Source organism: Anabrus simplex, chromosome 2 (genome assembly GCF_040414725.1).
Source record: "Anabrus simplex isolate iqAnaSimp1 chromosome 2, ASM4041472v1, whole genome shotgun sequence".
Classification (NCBI taxonomy): Eukaryota; Metazoa; Arthropoda; class Insecta; order Orthoptera; family Tettigoniidae; genus Anabrus; species Anabrus simplex.
Window position 1 is genome coordinate 362,681,334 of NC_090266.1, and position 23,385 is coordinate 362,704,718.

The 23,385-nt window shown below is 37.5% G+C and overlaps 1 protein-coding gene across 2 annotated transcripts in view; it reads right to left on the reverse strand.

Annotated features, from left to right (window-relative positions):
• The window catches only part of Ptp61F (Protein tyrosine phosphatase 61F), a 426,371-nt gene that overhangs the window by 126,180 nt on the left and 276,806 nt on the right, over positions 1-23,385 (reverse strand). For both annotated transcript variants that reach the window (XM_067140770.2, XM_067140769.2), the window contains exons 6-7: positions 17,385-17,534; positions 11,621-11,810 (exon numbers count right to left, since the gene is read on the reverse strand). In XM_067140770.2, the coding sequence (XP_066996871.2) occupies positions 11,621-11,810; positions 17,385-17,534 (340 nt within the window). The remainder of the gene's footprint in view (positions 1-11,620; positions 11,811-17,384; positions 17,535-23,385) is intronic.

The window sequence follows — 23,385 nt, forward strand, 5'->3', positions numbered from 1 at the left end:
TCACAACACAGACAAAACTACACCACACAGATGCTTCAATGTCTGTCATGACTTTACTGAAATCTCAATCATTGATGAGCTGGCGAATTTGAGGACCATCGAAGATTCCTGCTTTAAGTTTTCACAACTGAGTCCAGGGAAAGATGTGCAAATGTACTTGAAGCAATTCGAATTTCTGTCCAAGACCTTAATAAATTGCTTCATGAGGCCTAGCTTTATATGAAGTGGAGGGAGAATGATTTTGTCCCTATCAACCAATGGCTCATGTATGATGTTCGCTGATCCAACTGTCACATATTCTATTGAAGGCCATGTCACCTTTTCCCAATGTTGCTGCTTAGCCCTACTACCCACATGCAGATGAAACATGGGTGCTTTGTGTAGCAACTTTGCTGCCCAAGCAAGATGTTGACCATTTTCAAATCAACACAAGTAAGCCACCCGTGCTGATGATAACGAATTTTCTGCAGAATCATATTTATGTTATATTCTTCATGAAGGTTTGTGGAATGGGCAAGTGGAATGGATGCATAGCGATTTCCATTGTGTAACAGCACATTTTTCAAGATTTTCACGGATTTATCGATAAAAATTCACCAGTCTTCTGGTCGATACTCCGGCAAACCCATTTCAAGTAGTAGTCCTGGAATATGATTGAAGTACACAATTTCATCATCTTCATTGAATTACGGAAGAAGCCCCTTCTCTCTAGTCTGGTAAGCTGTAATATTAGTTTGTGGCTTCAGGCAGTATATTTCTTTGAGCCTGGATGCCAAGAGTTCTGAATCTTGCTTAGACTGAGGTCTCTTAAGTCACTGAGTTGTTCCTGAGAGAACTGCTTAAGTGTAGAAATACTGGCTTCATATTCACTGCCATCTGTATTACGTTCCACGTCCTGCAATTCTTCAACATCTGACAATGGAAGTTCAGGAATTGTGGTAAATACTGGCACTGGAAACATCTTTGCAATGTGGTATTGGTCTCCTTGGTGAATCCAAATTTGGATAATCCCACTTCTGTTTTTTGCATTTATTGAAACCTTTATCACTCACACCACAAAAATAACAGTCATCGTGGTGTTTTGTTCTTCTCTCCAAACTATTGGCACTCCAAAGTTTAAACTTTTCTTTGTTCCGTTTGTCCATTTTCTTAGACCCTCCACACAGCTTTCATAAACCTTATGGGGAGCCCAAGACTTATCTTGGTCCCCAAGATAAATACCAAAATATGTAAAACAGCTTTTCTTCACAAAGTCAGTGATGTTTTTTCTATTTTTCAGCACAATGTATTCACCACATACATAACAGAACTCATTAGGACAGTTCACACAACCTTGTCGTGAAGAACTCCTATTTCATATTTCACTGCATCAAACAAATAAAATGTATAATTGGACATAATATAATGTTACATAACAATAAACAATCAAACATAAATTTTAAAAAAAAATACAAGGTTAATTTAATGAAGACCCTGTATCTTATAAACTAGAGCCAATCTGTAAAAATTGATGGCAGATTCGTATTCAGCATCACCAAAATACCCCATATTCGTTGCAATTTCCCTGGCAACTTGAAATTAATTTTTTTTGTTGGTCAGTGTTATCAATGACCAAGAAAGTGACGTATCCGACTAAGAAATTTCCGAGGAAGAGGATTGTGATTGTATACATAGCAAACATGACTCAGACTCCTGTGTCTCAGGTGACAGTGGAAGTGGAAAGGAGATAGTCAAAGGAGAATCGGAAAGCAAAAATGATGAGGAACATGATAAGAAATTTTTGGGGGGGCAGAAATAGATTCAAGAATATTAGAATTCCAGCTCACAGTATAATGAGGTCCCAGCACTTTGCCTCAATCTAACAAGACAACTCACTCGTTCGGGGCTATATTTTCAGTGATTTCATGCTGAATGAAATACCTATGTGGACAAATAAAAACTAGAAGACATTCGGAGAAAATACTTGGTAAGGGTACTGATGGACTGGAGACTTCCTCAAGATGAGGGGAAATATGTTATTCCTACTCATGATGTCCCGAAGTTGTGCAAGCTGATAGCAGGTAGTAACCGAAAAGACAACTGGTATGTTTCAATCGAACATGCGGATGTGCTGCGGGAGAATTGTTTGACTGTTGTGAAAACCGTGAAAAGAAACCCGCAAGAAAATTCCCGCACCTTTCTTGCTGTCAGGGAAATGTAAAGTTGGAACAACGTTGTATGCAATCAAGAAAGAGATTACATGCTACTTTGCTATGTGCTTAAAAGGAAAGAGCAGTGAGTCTCGTATCAACACTGCATCTCCCCAGAAAAGACAACATGGAAACAGGAAAATCTTAAATTATAGCACACTATAATAGCACAAAAGGTGGTGTTGATACTGTAGATGATGAGAGCGCAAGATATCTTTTAAGCCGCCATACACAGCGCTGGCCTATGGCCATGGTTTTGATCCATATTGAATTGTGATCACAATAATTAAACTTAAGTTTTAATGGTCCACATTTTCAATACTATAGTATGCAATGTTTACATTGCATTATTATTCTCGGAACTAGTTTTGGCCTTGGCTGGCCATCATCAGCCATAATATAAAACTGTACAAATACATCTAATGACTAAAACAAATTATGCAAATTATGGCTGATGATGACCAGCCAAGGCCGAAACTAGTTCAAAGATTAAAAATGTAATGTAAACATTGCCTAATATAGTATTGAAAAGGTGGACCATTGAAACATAAGTTTAATTATTATAATATTATTAACTAGTCCTTCAATGGAAGAACTGTACTCATCAGGAAAACTCTTGTGAAACAACTGATTGAACCTACATTGCGATGAAGAATAATGAACGAACGCCTTCCCCGAGAAGTGCGATTTTCTGTCGGTTGAGTTGTGGGAGCCAAAGTACATCTCCACGAGGACCTAGGCCAGGAGGACAAACTGGCGAGCGATGCAAGAAAGACATGTCGAATTTGTAAATAAAAAAGGTGCAGTAAAGCTGATACAGCAAGTAGCAGTTGCGATCGACAGCATTCTCTACGAAGGAAGTCAGCTCCCAGACGAAAACTATCTTCACATGGGTCTGTTTTCAGACCAACGTTGCTTTATGGGAGTGAAAGCTGGGTGGACTCAGGATAACTTATTCATAATTTAGAAGTAACAGACATGAAAGTAGCAGGAATGATCACCGGAACAAACTGGTGGGATCAATGGCAGGAGGTACATGGAATTAGGTTTTTTTTTTTTGCTAGTGGCTTTATGTTGCACCGACACAGATAGGTCTTATGGCGACGATGGGATAGGAAAGGCCTAGGAGTTGGAAGGAAGTGGGTGTGGCCTTAATTAAGGTACAGCCCCAGTATTTGCCTGGTGTGAAAATGGGAAACCACAGAAAACCATTTTCAGGGCTGCGACAGTGGGATTCGAACCCACTATCTCCCGGAGGCAAGCTCACAGCCACGCGCCTCTAACCACACAGCCAACTCACCCGGTGAGTGAATTAGGAGATGAAGACCAAGTAAGGAATGAACTAGATTGATGAAGATGTATGCATAAACCGGTTTCAACGATGGGGACATGAGGCAAATGGAGGATAGGTTACCCAAGAGAACAATGGACTTGGTCATGAAGGGTAGGAGAAGTAGAGGGAGACCAGGACGACTATGGTTATACTATGTTTCTAATGATTTAAAGAGAAGAAATATAGAACTAAACGAGGTGAAAGAACTAGTGAAAAATAGAGGATTGTGGCAGAATTTACTAAATTCAAAGGGGCTTGCAGACTGAACTCTGCAAGGCATAACACACTATAATTAAAATGTATGTACGCATGCATGCATGCAGTGCTAAACATCATCAGCTTACAATTTTCGGCAATTATGTGCAATCCGATTATCACTTTTTGAACTGACATTTTATAGAAATATTGATTACGCTATTTTATTTGTGGTCAACACATCAAAGTGGTTACTACACTCAGTATATCTAATTATTTTACCTTTTAAAATTAAGTGACCGAGCTCAATAGCTGCAGTCGCTTAAGTGCGGCCAGTATCCAGTATTCAAAAGACAGTGGGTTTGAACCCCACTGTTTGCAGCCCTGAAGATTGTTTTCCGTGGTTTCCTTTTCACACCAGGCAAATGTTGGGGCTGTACCTTAATTAAAGCTATGGCAACTTCCTTCCCACTCCTTGCCCTTTCCTGCCCCATCGTCGCCATATGACCTATCTGTATCGGTGCGACGTAAAGCAACTTGTAAAAAAAATTTAAATAATAAAAAAATAAGTGAAGTCATAAATATAATCACTGTGGTAGTGTCTCATTTTGCTGACCTGGGGCCTGTTCCACGAACGAACTTTGCAATTTTTCAACTTTGCACTTTTCACTTTTCAATTCTTGCAAAGTGCAAAGTCTTTCTGTTCCACCATAATCTAGGTTGTACTTTTCAATTTCTTCGCATAGTGAAAAGTCTTTGCGAATGAGTGATCCGATCAAGTTTAATCCATGGACAAACTGTATAGGCTTAATACTCTATGATTTTAATGCTTTATTTTTTGCGGCGAACTTGACGGTATAATTGTGGTACGGTACCGTTAGTTTTAGAGTTTTTATCATGGGAAACAAAAGTTCTGCACAAGAAGCTGGCTGTGCTGGAAGTTGTCAAGGAGAAACGGGACATCCTTTTTGGCAACTTTAAAAATAACCTCTCAAATGATGACACACATCAATATTAACGAAAGTACCGCCAACACATCCACACACAGAAGGAAATTCACCCTTCATTAGAAATCCTGTCGCTATATTAAGTGGATTACCAGGCAACATACTATGTTAGGAAATATTACATTTACTATAACATGTACGACTTTGGTAACAGTTCTGCAAATAATTTATTTTGATGTACCATACATTGCTGCTACACGGTACAGCTGGGCACCATTTACTAACCTTTGTAATCATGTAAGGATTTGTTCTTTTTCGGAAAGAAATTGACTTCCTGTTGTTGCATGCTTCAATAATATAGTTAGCCTGTGTTGGGGTCATACGAAATCACTCACGAAATTCCATTGAAGTGAGGTTATGAATATTAATCCTGTCTTTGTACGTTCTCATGTTGGATTTTTCATCACTGTCCTCACTTGATGCTAACAAAAGCTGTCATCGTAATGTGTTTATATCACTAAACCAAATTATATGCCGAGAAACTCTTGTACATACTTGTTAATTAACAGATGAAAAGAGAATCATGTCTCTGCAAGATTTCTGAAAACTTTTCACTTCATTTCTTTGCATTTTGCATTTCTGTACCAATGGAGGAACATAACAGGCTTGAAAAGTGAAAAGATGCCTAACTTTTCACTTTTCCCTTTGCAAGCTAAATCTGAAAAGTGATGGTGGAACAAAATCGAACTGCAAAGTGCAAACTGAAATGTTGCAAAGTTCATTCGTGGAACAGGCCCCTGCTTACAGTAGATTCCACGCTGGTAAAAGAGGCTAATCACTGCCATCTTCATGATTCCTCTCCTTGCTTTTAATGTCAGTCGCCAGGAACCATTAATTCACGTAACCCACAGGTTTAAAAATTCTTAGTGGAGAGCCAACCAACTTGATAATATAATAACGTGTGGCCTCTGGAGAGGCCTGGTGCAGTTCTTTTGATTTGACTCCCGTAGGCGACCTGCGCACCGTGAAGAGGACGAAATGATGACGACGGCACATACACCCACTCCCAGTGCCAGGGGAATGAACCAATTATGGTTAAAATTCCTTACCCTGTCGGGAATCAAACCCGGGACCCCTGTGACCAAAGGCCAGCACGCTAAACATTTAGCCATGGAGGCGGACACCAACTTGATGAACATATGATTTGCTACGGTATTCAGTGCAATAATGCTCTGTTGGAGTCATGATCAAGTTCATTTCATCAGTGCAAGGTCTAATATAAAGTTGACATTGGTTATCCATAAGGAGTTTTCAATACATGGCTTGATCAGTTTTGTCTCTTTTGGGATCATCTTTGGCACATTTGAAATGTGCCACTAAGACTTCAAAATGTTTCTGCACAGCTGAGACTGCTCTAAAGCTAGAAGCAACTCATCTTGTATCTAGAATCCTTCTAAATTTTAGGAGTATGGTTTCAAGTTCCTCTGCATGAGCTTTCAATTCCCTGGGATTTTTAGGTGACAGGTGGTAAACTATATACAGTTTATCAAGGAAATATTTGAAGTGGTTTACACGTGAGGGGAAATATTGACTCGCAACATCGCATACAGAAAACTCTAGCCAGTAATTTGTACAATGCCAGAACAAAACATTGGGAAATTGTTGCTTTATTAAAGTATTTACACCCTTCTTCTTTCCTACCATTACTGCAGCCCCATAAGTTGAGAATGCAACAATATTCTGTTTCAGAAACTCATTATTGAACCCCAGCGCTCCCAAGTAAGTCATCAAGGCACTAAATACACCTTCAGTAGTGACATTTTGCAATTTAATAATTCCCAAAAATAAAATGTTGGTTGGCTGATCCACATCTGGAAGTGTTGTCCTCAGGTACATTATCAGTGAAGACAGCTAACTGAGTGTGGTACTTTCGTCTATAAGGAGGGCAATTTTACTGTTCCCATGCACTGTCATGTTTGTTAACTTATTTCTCATTTCTGTTGCGATATGAGAAACAATATTTATGCATGGATTTTTCCACGTCAATTTCAGTTTCGAAATCGTGGAAGGCTTGATTTTTCGTAACTACTTTATATGATGTTGGAAATACATTGGCAGTTATTTCCTTTTTTCTTTTCTTTCGAAAGCCTTAGTGCACGCAGTTTCCACATATACCTTCAGCAGTGACATCTCGCAATTCAATGTTTTTAGTATTTTAACTGCAGCCTAATATGCTGAACTCTCTTCATGTTTAAATATTTTATTGCAGAGAGAAAGCATTTGCTGACATTTATTTTCAGTTCCACCAATTCACAAATAGAAACTGAAACCCATTGCTGTGAAATGTTCATCCCTCGTGATGTGTTTTCATTTCGCAAGTCGCCAACTTCTTTACAAATTTTTCAGCCAAGTTTCTTATTTTTCTCCAAATCACAGCATTTGGGAATGTCTTCTGTCCCACTGTTACCCGCGGCTGAAAGCTCTTTGTTGTGACCTCCTTTTGCATCACCACATGACACTGTTGGCGTTTCTCCATCACTGTTTACATTCTAATCATTAACATACAGCTTTCTTGATGCCTGGGTGCATGTAAAATAGTTCCTTACTTTCTTCATCCTTCAAAACTAACCACACACACAAAGTAACAACCTAACTAGCCACCAAACACTAGCTTACATGCCTATAAGAATGAAACTTCTTATTTCACGATTGTTAGAATAGTCTATGTACTATCAAATTGTTTCTGTTCGGGTGTTCAGATCACCAACACTGTCTAACACTTTCTTTGCCTTCTTTAAAGTTACACAAGCCGTTAAGAAATACAAAATCAAATCATGAAAGACACCGCTTTTCAATGCAAACCACACAACACATCACATAAATCAAGAAAATTGAAAGGCACTGGTATCACAGCAGACAAAAGCCAGCAATCGTTAAGTACCTACATTAACTGTACTGCTAACATACGGCACTAAAATACTTATTTTTGCCTAAACGAGTAAAATTTCTTCCAGTAATGCCACAATTACAAAGCTTTAGTTTGTTTTGTTAATTAAGCATAGGTTTTTTTTTTTTTTTTTCTCCTCTGGTGGCCATTTCCTTGGAGGCCAATGCTTTCCATCAAAACAATGCACCCAACTCACATTCAGAGCTACTTCCTCAGCCTTAGAAACCACCCCACAATGTCTCTCTACAAGGGTACAAGTTTCATCCAAACAAATGTTCGCACATTAATCCCCACTGGATCCCTTTGTACCTGATGTAATTATCAAGACTGTAAAATATTTCTTCTTGCTGAGGTTCGCAAAGTTCTACAGAACACAATAACATGAATGTTACCGTCATGTGGATATCTTAACATAGCACATTAACTGTATGTTTAATGATAATGAGACTTATGAAATTTCTTGATTGAAGATTCTATGTTAGCTCCCGCTCATTTGAAAGAGGAATCAAATCAATATCTTTCAATAACTTGTTGATGACATAGTTTTTTTTTTTTTGCTAGGGGTTTTACGTCGCACCGACACAGATAGGTCTTATGGCGACGATGGGATAGGAAAGGCCTAGGAGTTGGAAGGAAGCGGCCGTGGCCTTAATTAAGGTACAGCCCCAGCATTTGCCTGGTGTGAAAATGGGAAACCACGGAAAACCATTTTCAGGGCTGCCGATAGTGGGATTCGAACCTACTATCTCCCGGATGCAAGCTCACAGCCGCGCGCCTCTACGCGCACGGCCAACTCACCCGGTGACATAGTTTTAACCACATCATTTATAGCCGGAAGAAGTAAATTTTCCCTTATAGAATGAGGTTTCCCCTGATTTGGCTATGTGCAAACTTAAAAGAGGTAGGAGGCTTCCAGTGCATACCCATTAGCCAAACCTCTGGTTGAAACTACATTTTCCCCATAATTTAATGTCCATGAGTGTTGCTAAAAAGTTTAACTCTCTCGTACACGCATTTTCAGTTTGAAGTGAAAAAAAAAATATTGTCTTGATTTTTTGTTCATTGGAAGGTTACAAAATACAATCATGTTAAAGAAAAAGAAATAATAGTTCATTTTCTTTGAAAATTCCACGGACCTCATATGAGGCCTATGTGAATGAAGGGAGTCCACACACACCACAACACAACTGAACTGAGGAATAATTTTCTTGGGAGATACTGTGTGCGCTGGATGTCAGTTGTACATGCACGTTTTACCAAACTAAATTTTGCATTAAGGAGTGGCTGCTGTTGTTATTTTCTCCTATGGAATTCCTCAAAACACTGTGGACAAGGGGCATATTGGCAGCGAAGGCAGACATACCTGGTTTTCCTTGAACAACCGTGAAGTTGGCACTTCTATCCTTTCTCAGTTTATAGGTAGCCTTCACTTTCAACCATTTTTTTGGTTTCTGGTGGCATCTGTGAAGCGGGTCTTCCTTTCTTGGGTTGATGATTGCTTTCCATGTAAATGACAGAAGTAGTTACTGAGGACTTGAATGCTAACAGATCCAGCTCCTCACAATCTGGGTTCATTCTCCAGAGGATCCAACAGTTTACAATGGTCGCATTCAGTGGATAATGGAAAACTCTGACGTACTCCCTTTTGTGCCTTATGGTGTGCTGATAAAGACCTACGAGCGAGTCCATTATATGTACGCCACCCATGTGGGAATTGTAAATGCTGATGGAATATGGTCGTGGAATTTCAATGATTGCGCACAGTTTTTGACACCATCTCTTAGCAACACCAACAGGTTCTGCTCCAGCAAATGTAGATGCTACGTGTAAAAATGAATTATCATGCCAGCAGGTTATTGTGATGTTGGACTGCGACGTAACAGAGTACAACCCTCTCGGTTCCTTCTTAATGGTTTTCACAGACCGCAGCTTGAGATCAGCACCACAAGGCATGTTAGCTCCGATAGTCCTGGAAGCATAAATGCCATCTTCAAGAAGTTTCTAGAGAAGATTAATCGACGTAAACAGATTATCAAAAGCTTAAGGCTTTTAAACTTCACGTCTTCACGCAGCCTAAGAACATCATCACCAACTGCTCCAAATTCAGAATGACCTTGACCATTTTGAACTTTTTCTTGATAGATCTCAAAGCTATGGATGTATCCTGAGGAACTGATTAAGACCCAAATTTTGAAGCCCCATTTTTAGGGTTTACTCTTCATACATTGTTTCAGCTTTGATTGGCCTCATCAACTGATGAAAATTCTTCTGGCTGGGAAGAACATTTAAAGATGTGCTTAAAATGGTCAATCATAGGATGTAAATGTATAAGCCGATCATTGATGTCTGCTGGAATGTTCTGATTGTCAATGAAGTGCAAATACTTCCGTATCACACAAAAGCGATTGTATATCATATTGTCAGGTATTACTGACAGAGCGCAGAGTATATTGTGACATTTGTTGTGAAGACTACATTTTCTACAGACGGCCCTGGTTCTTCATCCATTTTGTTCTAAATGCATAGAAATGAGAATATATGACAAATGTGCCATGAAACATCAGTAGTCCGTCTTGGTTTGTATAAAAAATTCCACCAAAACACTACAATATGGTGTAGTTCTAATTGAGGTTATGACAGTGAACCATAACCTCTCGTACATTTAGACCTCATATGAGGCCCCAATATTATTACACAAAATAATGGTAATAAATTGCATGTACAATAAAAATACTAATACCATAGGAAAGAGCATGCTTTTCTGCTATATAAAACATTTTTACTTATCAGTTGTATATATTTGTAAAGGACGTATCAATTTCAATAATTTAGTCTCCACATGAAACACACAAATAACAAGAGCACCACAACAGCCTACAACTTCGCAGCTGCTAGGAAGTGCTGTTATCTCATAGATATAGTTGTAACTAATATCACACCTCACATGAGGTCTAAAGTGAAGAACAGAGTCATAATTTTCCACAAATTCATAACAATATTAAATGAACAGCGCACTAAACGAAACATAATTTTGGGGCCTCATATGAGGCTTGTGCACACGAGGGGGTTAATTGGTTTATTTTTCAAATAACAATGCTTAGTTCCTAAATGCTACTGGAATCTTGCAGTTTTCAGGCACTAGTGTAACCATATTTCATAACACATAATACAAAACAGACAGAGGCTTTTGTTCACTGTCAACTGTCATCACCAACTAAACAAAAATTCTAAAACATGAAATATCACATTTTTTCCTGAATTGTTTTCTTTGAACTGCTTGCTGCTTTGACTTAAATAGTAGAGCTATCGCATTTACTACCTGTTACAACATGTGTCTTTACATTTAGATGTTAAGAGAGGTTTTGAAAAAAGATTAACACTAGAGTTAACTCACAACAAACTTCGTCCATAACTTAGTAATTCAACAGTCCAGTATAATGAGCACTAATAGGGGGAGGAAAACCTTCAGTAGGTACATAACAAGAAATATGGTTGGCACACATTTACTTGAGAATTACCAAAAAATTGCAAGGAAAAGCAGGAGCAATACAATCATATTCACCCCACATGTATTACTCATTCTGAAGCTAAAAATAATAATCAGTGTGGAATGTGGTCCTCCTGAAGTTAGAAAAATGATCATGTTCTCATATTCTATAAATACTAAGATTTATGTCTGATCACTGAAATGTTCATGGATTTTATAAACTTTTTAGAGTTATCCATCTTAATTGAACAATTCCTACTCATTTAATTTGGTTTTTATTTTGTTTGGACAGTTATACTGTAATTAGAATTCAAGTTCTCGGTCTGCCTGTAGACCACATTCCTATATTTGCAGCCCCTAGAATGAAAAATGCTGCAGAATGGGATATCAGTCTATAATGAAAATATACGTAATTTTATGCAAATTATATACAGGTATTCAAACAAAATCTTAAGAATGCTGTAAATCTAGATATATTTTGGAAAACAGTTATGGTATTAAGTATAAAATTAAATTACCTACCGTGATTATCTGTGGAATTGTTCTGAAAATCTGACATAACAGATCTTGTAAGAGACTCCCCCCTGGGTGGGGGTAATGGTGGAGGCTCCTCACTTTCATCTTCCTCCTCAAGTATGTTATTAGCTTCGGCGTTCTTTGTGTAATTTGTGTTAATCACATCAAGCTCAATGGATCCAGATATGCTATTATTCTGTGAGAAGAAAGTAATCCACATATAACAATGGAGAGAAAAGATAAACAGACATCTTTGCGGAGATAATTTGCTCAGTAATGAAAATAAATATGGAAAGTAATTATATCATAGTTCAATTACAATCCAAATAAGACATGTGCAAGGTGTAATTTTTTGTCATCAACATTCTCTTTAATATGACCTGCTGCATCTGCAACATCTTCAGGAGAAGATCTAGTGACAAGGTCATCAGTACTTCCCTTTTTACAGAACAAGTAAACTCTGTTCAATTATCTGATCTATTGTGCAGCCCAAATGAATGCATGCAACTGTTATAATTAGAAGGAATGGGAGTTGGAAAAATTTAAACCATGTTTAAAATGGCCCCCCACATCTTATACAGGGTGGTCGGAAAAAACGTGAACCGAGTATATGTGCGTTAGAGGATTGGCCATACTAATAAATAATAATTAGAAAAAAATTTCAAAGTTTTGCACCGTTATTAACTTTTAAGCTTCTTAAGTTAGCCCATCAGATCGGTCCACAGGTGAATTCAAATGGGCTTTGCGAGGCGATGTTGCTAAATCTGCTGAACTTAAGACCGACTTGAGAACCAAGCAAGAAATCGTAATCAAACACAAACACGGGTTCAGCCCGTGTCGCCGTAGCACACTTGCTATGGCGCGATCCTGTCAGCTCGGAGGTCCACGTTTAAATCCGTCCCTGGGCGAAGTATTTTTCTTCGATTAGTGCACTCAAGCCAGTCTTAAGCCATGTTCCGATTTAGCAACACCACCTCACAAAGCCCATTTGAATTTGCACGCGAAGCGACCTGATTGCTAACTTCAACAGCTGATAAAATGACAACGGCACAAGATATCAAATTACTTTATTCAAATTATTTATCAGTATACCACCCCACTAATGCTCATATACCCGGTTCACATTGTTTCTGACCACCCTGTATATTACAAGTAATAAATCTCATTGTAGACCGTATTGGACATCGGATATGAACATTAAAACAAGAATAATAGTTAACACCACCTTTCCAATACTTATCTTTCCTATATTTAGGAAATAAACATTACAACAGGCGTTGTAAGATGGGACATGTTTCGCTTAACAGTAGTAAGCATCATCAGCCGAAAATAAATCTTAGCCTAAAGTTAGGTCAGGGCCCTGAACCTAGTGTCCTTAACATATATGGCACCCTAAGAATCAACATTTATATTTATAAAATGAAAATAGGTTTAAAACTAGTGTGAAAAAACATGGAATGTTACAACATGGCTAAGAGAAAAAACACAATCGAGTTGAGACGGAGGATAAGAACAGAAAGTAGGCTATAATACAGAGCTGGTAGTGAAATAATTAAAATCATTAGGATATCATTGTTACCAGTCAGTCAATCAGAATGTTCAAACATAAAAACAAGCGTGACTGGTAACAATGATATCCTAATGATTTTAATTATTTCACTACCAGCTCTGTATTATAGCCTACTTTCTGTTCTTATCCTCTGTCTCAACTCGATTGTGTTTTTTCTCTTAGCCATGTTGTAACATTCCATGTTTTTTCACACTAGTTTTAAACCTATTTTCATTTTATAAATATAAATGTTGATTCTTAGAGTGCCATATATGTTAAGGACACTAGGTTCAGGGCCCTGACCTAACTTTCGGCTAAGATTTATTTTCGGCTGATGATGCTTACTACTGTTAAGCGAAACATGTCCCATCTTACAACGCCTGTTGTAATGTTTATTTCCTAAATATAGGAAAGATAAGTATTGGAAAGGTGGTGTTAACTATTATTCTTGTTTTAATGTTCACACCCTGTATATTTCGATCAAGAGTTTGGTAAATAAAAATCTTTGCTTTTAAACATAAAAGAGGAATGAAATTACATATATGTTGAAATACATTAAAATTACGAGGGTAATCCCAAAAATAAGGTCCCCTATTTTTTACAAATACAGAACTCTGTTCGTGTGGCTGTTGGTCACAATATTGTAAAGAGGGTTTACCGCGCTTGCATGTAAACATGCGCACACCACGCTGAGGCACTCAGTCTTGGCAGGTGTTGAGAATGGAGCTCCTGTAGGATGTTGGCGCTAAGTGTGTGGATGTCAAAAATGTTCTTAAGTGGTGTAGGGAGTTTGCAGCCGGTCGGACTGAAATTCACGACCAACAAAGGAGCAGGAGACTATCAATTGCTTTTTACTGGCTTTTCTCAATTTTAATAGGTCCAATTTGTTTTCTGCTATGAACTGAGAATTCCACCAATTAATATCGCCATGCGCAGTGTCTACTTTCTTCACAACAAAAATTCAAAAACTTCACATTTTGCACAACAATCAACCATGCAGCCCATCAACACAGCTTGGTTGTTGATACAGTGTATAGTCGACTCTTCTTCTAGAGAGTATCAACTACACATTTTGTTACTCAGACATTGTACATACTTGTATATTTTTATATATGTGTCAGTTTACATTGTGTTCATTCTTATTCCCATAGCACTCGGTCCACAACCGTTATGTATCACCAGGACCTACTGAATTCCCGAGTCTATAAATTTTAACAACACAGAGCACCTTATTTGTACTTTTGTTCCAGAATTCTTAGCATGTATAATGCACTTGTATTAATTATTACTCACCTATATCACACATGATATTTCATTTTCATTTGCAACATTTCAACCAAACTTCAAATAGTAAAATTATATTTTCATAAGACTCTTACTGCTAGAAAACATGTTTTAGGATTTTGCCAAATATTGTGTATGTTTTAATATGGCTGATGATGACCCTGAGTAGGGTTGAAACTAGTCCCATGTAATGTAAATATTGTAAATACAACTTAGTATTGAATAGGTGGAAAACTTTACTGTGCATTATTTATATGATACCATCAATTTCCGTCGGGACAGATGTGAAGGTTGAGCAAATCATGCGTGAAGATCAGCGGATCACCCTGGATGATCTCTGCACTTTGGTTCCTGAGGTTTCCCGAAGCGCGGCTTACAGAATTTTAACGGAAAAGTTGAAATACTGGAAGGTGTGCACAAGATGGGTGCCAGCACCGACGACAAGGTGAAAGCTGAGGTTCACAACTTCCTGAACAGCATGGCGGCCAGCTGGTATGACATGGGCATACAAAAACTGTCACAATGTCTACAAAAATGCACCGACCAAAATGGCGATTATGTAGAAAAATAGCTAAATGTTCAAGCTGTAAAATGATGTAAACCCACTGTAGAAATAAGCAGGTCTATGTATTTATAAAAAAAAAAAAAATAGGAGACCTTACTTTTGAGATTACCTTCGTATCTCCCTCTTTTAAATATGCTCAATTAGTAACCTCAAGTATACAAGGCTAATGCCAGGCTGCAGAAAAACCAATCAAAATTTGACTGGAGTGTGATTGACAATCAAGGTGGGATTGATTGGCAATTATTCTATTTCAGTTTCAGGAACAACAATCAGTGCTTGACTGAAGATCAATCTTCCATCAGATTTGACAGGCGAGTTTATACTGACCAAGCACAGATTTTCCAATTAATGCATGCAGTCTTTAATCTCATTCTTTAATGAAATCGCAAATACAAATCTGACTAAATGTTCCAATGAAAGGGCTTGCATAATAAATTCAAACTCATGTACAAGGTGCAACTACATTACGAATCACAAAATTTTCTGATACCCGTACAGTCATTAGTATCAACCAAAGGACTTCAAATAAAATTTCTTGAAATAAATATTAATCTCTGGCATATTAATACTCAAGTAAATAGAAATTTTAGAATTAATTATCCAACAAGGTAACAAAATTTATCATCCACATATTTTCTTTTTTAAATATTTAAAAAGCAATTTTCAACAGCTGTGGAGTTCTGGCAGACTAGCAATTGGCTTCATTGAAGTTACATGCAGTATTTTTTTCTTTATTTTTAATGACATCCATGTAGCCCTCAACTATACTGAGTAAGAAAGCTCTATGATTAAATGAAAAATTTGGCCCTCTCGCCTTCTTAGTGGGTATATCGCTCATGTTTATTACTTAATCAAAACGTAACCTCAAAACCTGTAGTATTCAGCCGTTTCCTGATTCACTGCCAGTTTGATGTTTTTGCTCAATACCAACCTTAAAGAATCAACAGTGTACACAAATTGTGCTCTTGCCAGATTCATTTCTTTTTCAAATCTTCAATCAGTACATTGGAGCAAGTTGATTGGGGATTTGGCTTTCTGCAATGCAATCAGAAATCGAAGCTGATGAGTAATGAACTGATTTTCAATCAAGGACTGATTTGATGGGCCTTTTTGCAACCGGGCATAAGCAAAAGATAGGTATTATAGGTGTCCATTTGATATAACTGTACAAATGTCACAGTATACTTGCCCATGAACATAATACACTGGAATTATCACTTTTATATAACAGAATGTGGAGAAATACATACAAGATAAGGAATTAATGACAAAGTAAGATATGAATGCACAAGTGGAAAGAGAGGAAAAAGGAAGGGAAGATTTCTTTGGATCCTATGGATATAGTAGAACGAATCAAGAAACAACATCTCCGCATAGGCTATGAAGGCCCTTGAAGGAGTGTTAGGCATAGGCTCCCATCATTTGTGAACTCATTAGTAAGTAGGATAGAGAGGCTGGCTCTATGCCCCAGCCACCTTCAGCCCTGGTACTCATTTTTGGTGTTGGTCGAGTGAACGTCAGGGCCATGTGTGTCTCCAGAAGCAGAAAACTCATTTCTTAAATTTCCTACTTCCTAACAGAGTATGAAATCACGTATGCATTTAGCACCTAGGCTGGTAACCCCTAAAGGAAGCCATGGCAGAAGCCATATAAGTCTTTTGGGGGGAGAGGAAGGTAAAGGCTTCCTCTATTTGTAACCTAGGCACTAAGTGGGACATAATGGCAAGTTCAATGCACAGCTGCCTTTGCCACCAGGAATTAACCTGGTACTCACTTTTGTGTGGCCTCAGTGAACATCCAAATCATGTGCTTCTCCAGAAGTGGAAATCTTGTTTCCACATTTTTCGACTTCCTGACAGGGACATCCTGCTGAAACGCTTGGTGCAAAAGTTAACCTTGCTTGTATCTGACTAATTAGCCTACCAGATCTGCTATACATTCTAACATCATCATCCAGTGCACAAAGTTCATTATTCTTCTGATTACTGTATTTTGTACCAATCTTTTTGATTCACAAACATGCTTATAAGTGTCAAGTGTTTCAACTACAATTTCATTCAACCTCAAATTCAAGAAAGCAGAAATGATTAAATAATACCTCTGTTATGTTTCACAGAGTATGATTCTAACATAAATGAACATTCATTTATTTATTATTTCTCAAGCTCTATTGACTATTTGTTGTTGTTCCTTTCTCTTGTTTGCTGCATGGCTTAAAACAATTTTTCAGAAATTTTTGAAGGAAGGAAGGAAGGAAGGAAGGAAGGAAGGAAGGAAGGAAGGAAGGAAGGAAGGAAGGAAGGAAGGAATTGCAAAATTTTTCTCAATCAGGCTATATACACGCTATGTTAATGTTGAATTAAAATAGTTACCATGCTACTTCGTAACTTCTTAGCACCTTCGATGATAGCCAGGTATGAAAATCGTAGTTGGTCAGGAGTTTGGATGAGACCCATTCGATATTTTCGCATCTCTAAAAGTACCTCCCGTACATTCAAAGCTTCAATTCCATTTTCTTCAATCTATCTCAATAAAAAATTTCAAGATATGAATATAACAAACTATATCCAATACAAACAAATTACTTTTTAAAAATATATGCATAAGTTCAAGGACTTCTATACATGTAAGGTAAATAAGGGTAAAATAAAATAAACAAGGTAATTTTGGCTGTCTGGTTATGTGAATTTCTAGTGATTTACTTAAAGGAGGATATTTTCTTAAATGTTAAATGTTTATAGTTACAGATATAAATTCCTTTCTGGATCACATCTCGATGAATGCAAATTTTCTGTTGAAAATGATACTGATAAAACTCAAAAAATACAGTACTCCAGACACTTTCAACTAAAAGTACCTTCATTAAGCTGTAAAATCAGGAAATTAACCTATCAAGATTTAAGCCACTTGTTCAGTGCGACAGATGCAAATTACTACCTTACTCGTCCAATATTTACACTTGACAGTTGTGCCACACCAAGCTTGCCTTGGTGCTACAATATTCATAAACACCATATCTCTGTGGCTATGCCACTGATATAATATTGTTAGTATGTTCCCAAACGTGACGTCTATCTGATAGGGAGGCCAATAACGGACGGCCTCGGGAAGATGGACAAAAAGGTATTTTAAATGAGCATATTGAATTATAAGTGGCCCTTAACTTGGATTTATCTTATCCTGTACCCGACTCTCATTCTAGAGTCGATGTTCCAGGTTACGCAGAGCCTCTGAGTTCTACCTCTGCATAATGCAGGTATTTAGTAGTTTTGTTTGCTATAGTTGAACGGACGCTCCATTACGAGATTTTCCTTCTGCAGACCTTTTACTTTTGTTTACTGCAGATCTTCGTCTTTTGCTTTGTGTGTTTTGTTTTCCTTTGTACTTTACATATGCATGAGAACGGAGGATAGTATTTATCCGTTTGCTTAGTTGATGTGCCCGCTTGTGATTTTACATTGAGCCCCATCATTGTTGTTGTTGTTCGTTGTCTCCGTTCATGGCTGAGCTTTTTGAAATATAGTATTATATTACGCTATGATTTGATATTCATGTTCGTCCATGCGAGGCGATATGAATATATCACACATATGGTGACTGTTAAGATTGTAGTTTGGGTGAGTCTTGTCTCTCTTTGTGGTGACCCAATATTACGATCTGTGGTGTCTGAATCAAGCTCACGAGCCCATGAAATTACATGTCATGCTATGGGGATCGTTTCCATAATGTGCCTTGATGCACTGACCTATCGTGGGTCCTAATCATTTTGGGTCTCTATTCTATGTGTGTGTTTGGCTTTCAGTTTCTCTGTGGCAGAGTATGCAAGCCCTGTGTGGTTCAATTCAGCTCATGCAAAGCGGGTGTATGTAGCTTTGGCTTTCAGTTTCTCTGCAGCAGAATGCGCAAGGCCTGTGTGGTTCAATTCGGCTCATAGAAAGCGGGTGGATGTAGCTTTGAATGAAAGCTGCTGAGCAGTTACAGGATGCCTGAAAGCAACCCCTACTGAGAAACTTTACTGCCTTGCTGGGATCCCCCCCCAATATTCGGAGTGTGGTGGCAAGATATGAGAGGAGAACGGCGGAGAACAACAGGAGTCACCCACTATTTGGACTTCGACTGCTTCCTAAAAGATAAAAATCAAGAAAGAGCTTCCTCTACATCTTTACCACTTTAAACAAAATCACCAGCAACAGTGCACCAAGACCTGTCCTGAAGTAGAGCATAACACCTTTCGGAGTGAATGGTATCTCATGAATCTCCACCTCCAGGACATTAGCTCAGCTGGGCTATTTGGAGTACCTTGGACTGGGCCCTAACATACAGGACACACTGCACGAATACTGGACAAAAGGTCTCAGCCCGGAACAATATCCTTTGATCATTTGAGGAGTGGTACTGGAAGATCTAGAAACAACCTCAAGAGGTGGGGGTAGTGTATTTAGAAAAACAAAAAAGAACTTTGTGATTGCAGAGAAATACAAACTACCCCACACACATTTAACTGTCAAATATGCCCTGTCAAATGTACACTTCAAGACTTTGTTCAAGCGATCAAAGAGGGAATTGCTGTTGCTGATTATTGGATGGACTCAGTTTAACCACATTATTTATGTGTCAACTGCCATATATTTTGTGCCATTGGTAATGTGCATGTTATGTTTATTTGTATTGTATCAATGCTCTGACAAAATAATAATAATAATAATAATAATAATAATAATAATAATAATAATAATAATAATAATAATAATAATAATAATAATAATAATGTTATATTTTGAGGTCAGGAATTATTCTTCCTTCTGGACTATTAAATTTATTGATTATTTGAGTTTTTAAAATATTAACCTTCAAATTTCACATAACTGATGCTGATGCCTGAACTTTTACTAATGGCCAGTTTCTAGTACACCACAGTTACCTGTGAGTTACCTAAATGTGCTTGTACTTTGGCTGTGTTATTAACTTTAATGAGTTTCCAGAAACTTAATTCCAGATTTATAAGCCCTGGCAATAAATAGTACAGATACACGATGTTTAGTATGTCTCGTCCTCCGACAGATGTCTCTACGCAAATGTTTTTAGTGTTATCTGGGTAATATCTAGTTACTTTTACTAGCTGAAGTTTTCTAAACAAACACACACAAGTCATGTCAATCAAACTGATTCAGAATGTAATAATCTCTCATAATGGGATCTAATAATGCAAAATTTAAATATATTTTCCCATTTTCTTATTCACAGTACGCAGACATCATCCTAAATTTCACCTTGATCATTGTTGTCACTAAAATTATACAAATACACCACAATTACCAAACAGGTCGCTTTTCACTGATCCAGAACACAAGCGTAAACAAAAATAATCATATAAATGAAAATGTGCAGCACACTATGGAACCTACCATTCCGGCACTTAAGTTTTATACTGATGGTGTAATATTCATTTGCCCTCGATGCAAGTGTTGAAGTTTCTTTGAGCAGACTGCAAACAAACCAGCAACTCGCACTTAAAACACGCATACGCTGTTTTTCTCTTCAAGCATGCTGGACATGTACATAAGACTGCCGTTTCTTCAGTTTTCCTTCCGTATCTCGGTGCCAAGTTTTGTGAGCAAAATGTTGGTTATTCCTGCTCATATCTCTCTGGGAACTCGGTCATTTATCATTCTTCTTTGGCGTATAATTTCACCTGATCAGATGCCAAACCCTTCATGAATTCTTTTTTCCCCCCCAGCCTTTCAGGATACAACTCGAAGAACATGAAAGCGTTACAAACTGTGATCTCAAATAGCCATATACTGTAACTACATTTTTCATTAGCAGTTCCCTAATGCTCGGCTCCATGGCTAAATGGTTAGCGTACTGGCCTTTGGTCATAGGGATTCAGGGTTTGATTCCCGGCAGGGTCGGGAATATTAACCATCATTGGTTAATTTCTCTGGCATGGGGGCTGGGTGTGTGTTGTCTTCATCTTCATTTCATCCTAATCACGATGTGCAGGTTGCCTACAGGCATCAAATCGAAAGACCTGCACCTGGCGAGCCGAACATGTCTTCGGACACTCCCGGCACTAAAAGCCATACGCCATTTCATTTTTCAATGTACTCCTTGAACTGAGGATTTGTAGTTCTTAATAACTGCAATGGACCAGTCATTTACTTATGCTGACCACAGAACATGCATTGACAAAAATACTTTCGTAACTGCTGACGTGAGGTCTGGTAGTCCACTTGAGAATTTCAATCAAAGGTAGTGACACAGGGTGTGAACTGTGTTGACACAGATAAGAAGGTAACAAACTACAGCTCCCTGCAGGATGTTTAATTGAAGAAGTCCAGATGTTTTATGTTTCTTGGGAGTCTATGAGACCTCATGTTACCACTTAAGTATATAATAAAATTAAGAAAAGCGATGAAAAATCAGTATTTATTATTCAGCAGGCTTATATTAAATGCATACCAGTACCTAAGATGTTTATTATTTAGTACAAATGCAAATGTGAATGGTAAATATCCCATAATTTCAGATTGGGTGCTCACTAACTGTTGGTAGGACTCGCGTCATGACTCAAAGTCTGACAAGAGAGATCTTAACGTTATAGCTGCATTGAAAGATCAATTTGAACCCAACTAAAATCCATTTGATTAGAGTTCTATTTTATTTGACAATACAGTTCCCGTATTGGAAGATATATCTACAGTAGAAGCGTCATGCTCCGAGGAGATTGTAACTGAATTAGCTGTGACAGATGACACCATACAAGTGGAATCAGTGACCAAAGCCAGAGATAACATGGAAGTAAACGTACTGACCAAAATATTGTCAACTCCAGTACACCCAAGCATGTTAAAACTGCAATAAATGACTACAAATATATTGTGACCAGTTCATTATCACTTACCAAAGTCCTTGTATGAAACAGTAATGAAGTGACGCCTCCTGTCAGTATTTGTTGGAATCAGTTCTAACATAAAGGTAACTACAGCACTAGCTGCAGTTACCAGTCGTTGCATAGATAACTGAAGAAGCCGATAACTGTTGTTTCGCAAACTCATTTTAAACGTATTGCCATGTTAAGTCACTAATAACTACGCATCTACAGATAACTGTCATTGCAGCAGAAACCGGCCATAAGTCTGAATTATTTTAACCGTTATTCAAACCAAATCCTATTACATATTACACCTAAGCGAAAAGGAGAAGAAACATATCTAATCTTAATATTATTTTGAATTGGTGATGTTAATTACTTCATTTTCAACCAGTTTCCTTGATAATTATGATAATTATTTGTTTAATCACTCAATTCATTAAAACCATAGTTTATTACTTCCATTCAGATGCATTTTTTTGAGGAATGCTATCCTTTTAAGTATCCGTAGAATTAAAAGTCTACCATACATTTAATATGGTCATTCTTGGGTGGGAAACTTTCTTGGTATACGTTCCACATTTCTGAGACAAGCTTGGACGAATGGCAGAGGTAAGTGTTTGTGTTGTGATAATTTTATTTTCTAATTAATGTGTTTTGGACAATTTCTTGTGGATTTTTCTGTTCATATTTTCTGCTTCTTTGCTGAGATCTACTTATACTCTAAATAATTTTCCCATTAGGAAGAATTTTGTTTGAGTATCACAATACTACTCAGCAGGTACCTATCGAAATATTACCAAGGTTTGTGAATTCAGAACTCGGTTGCGCAGAGATTTCAATTAAATGCATGCAATTCTTTGCATTTGTGGAGAAAAGTATGTGCAAGTAACCTATAAATATTTTGAAGTGGACTGGACTGTGTATCTGCAACACTGTGAAATGCTTAATTTAAAAAGGGTATCAGGATCAAATTAGAGTTGAATATATCTCTCCTGATACCTGAACTTGTACTAAGTCTGAATTATTTTATATATTAATCAAACCAAATCCTATTACAAATTACAACTAGTTGAAAAGGAGAAAAACTTACCTATTCTTATTTTCTCTCCAGTGGGGAGAACAGATTGGTTTAGAAACTGAATTGGACTAAAACAGGGAAGTGTATTGTCTCCACTTACGTTTATAATGGTTATGAATGAAATTCTAAAGGAAACAAATGCAAGATATGGTGGGGATACAAAAATATTGTTGTTTGATCTGGGGAGTCAACAATACAGAAGTGCAAATTCAACTCGAGGATTTAAATGACAATATTGAGAAATATGGTATGAAAATGAGTGTGTAGAAGAGCAAAACAGTGGTGATGACAAGAGGAAAAAGAGAAGGAAAAGGAATTGTCATTATCAAGGGACAATACCTTGAAAATGTTGAATACCGTACTTCAAATATTTGGAAAGTGAAATAATGCATGCTGCAATGTTGGATAAGGAGATCAG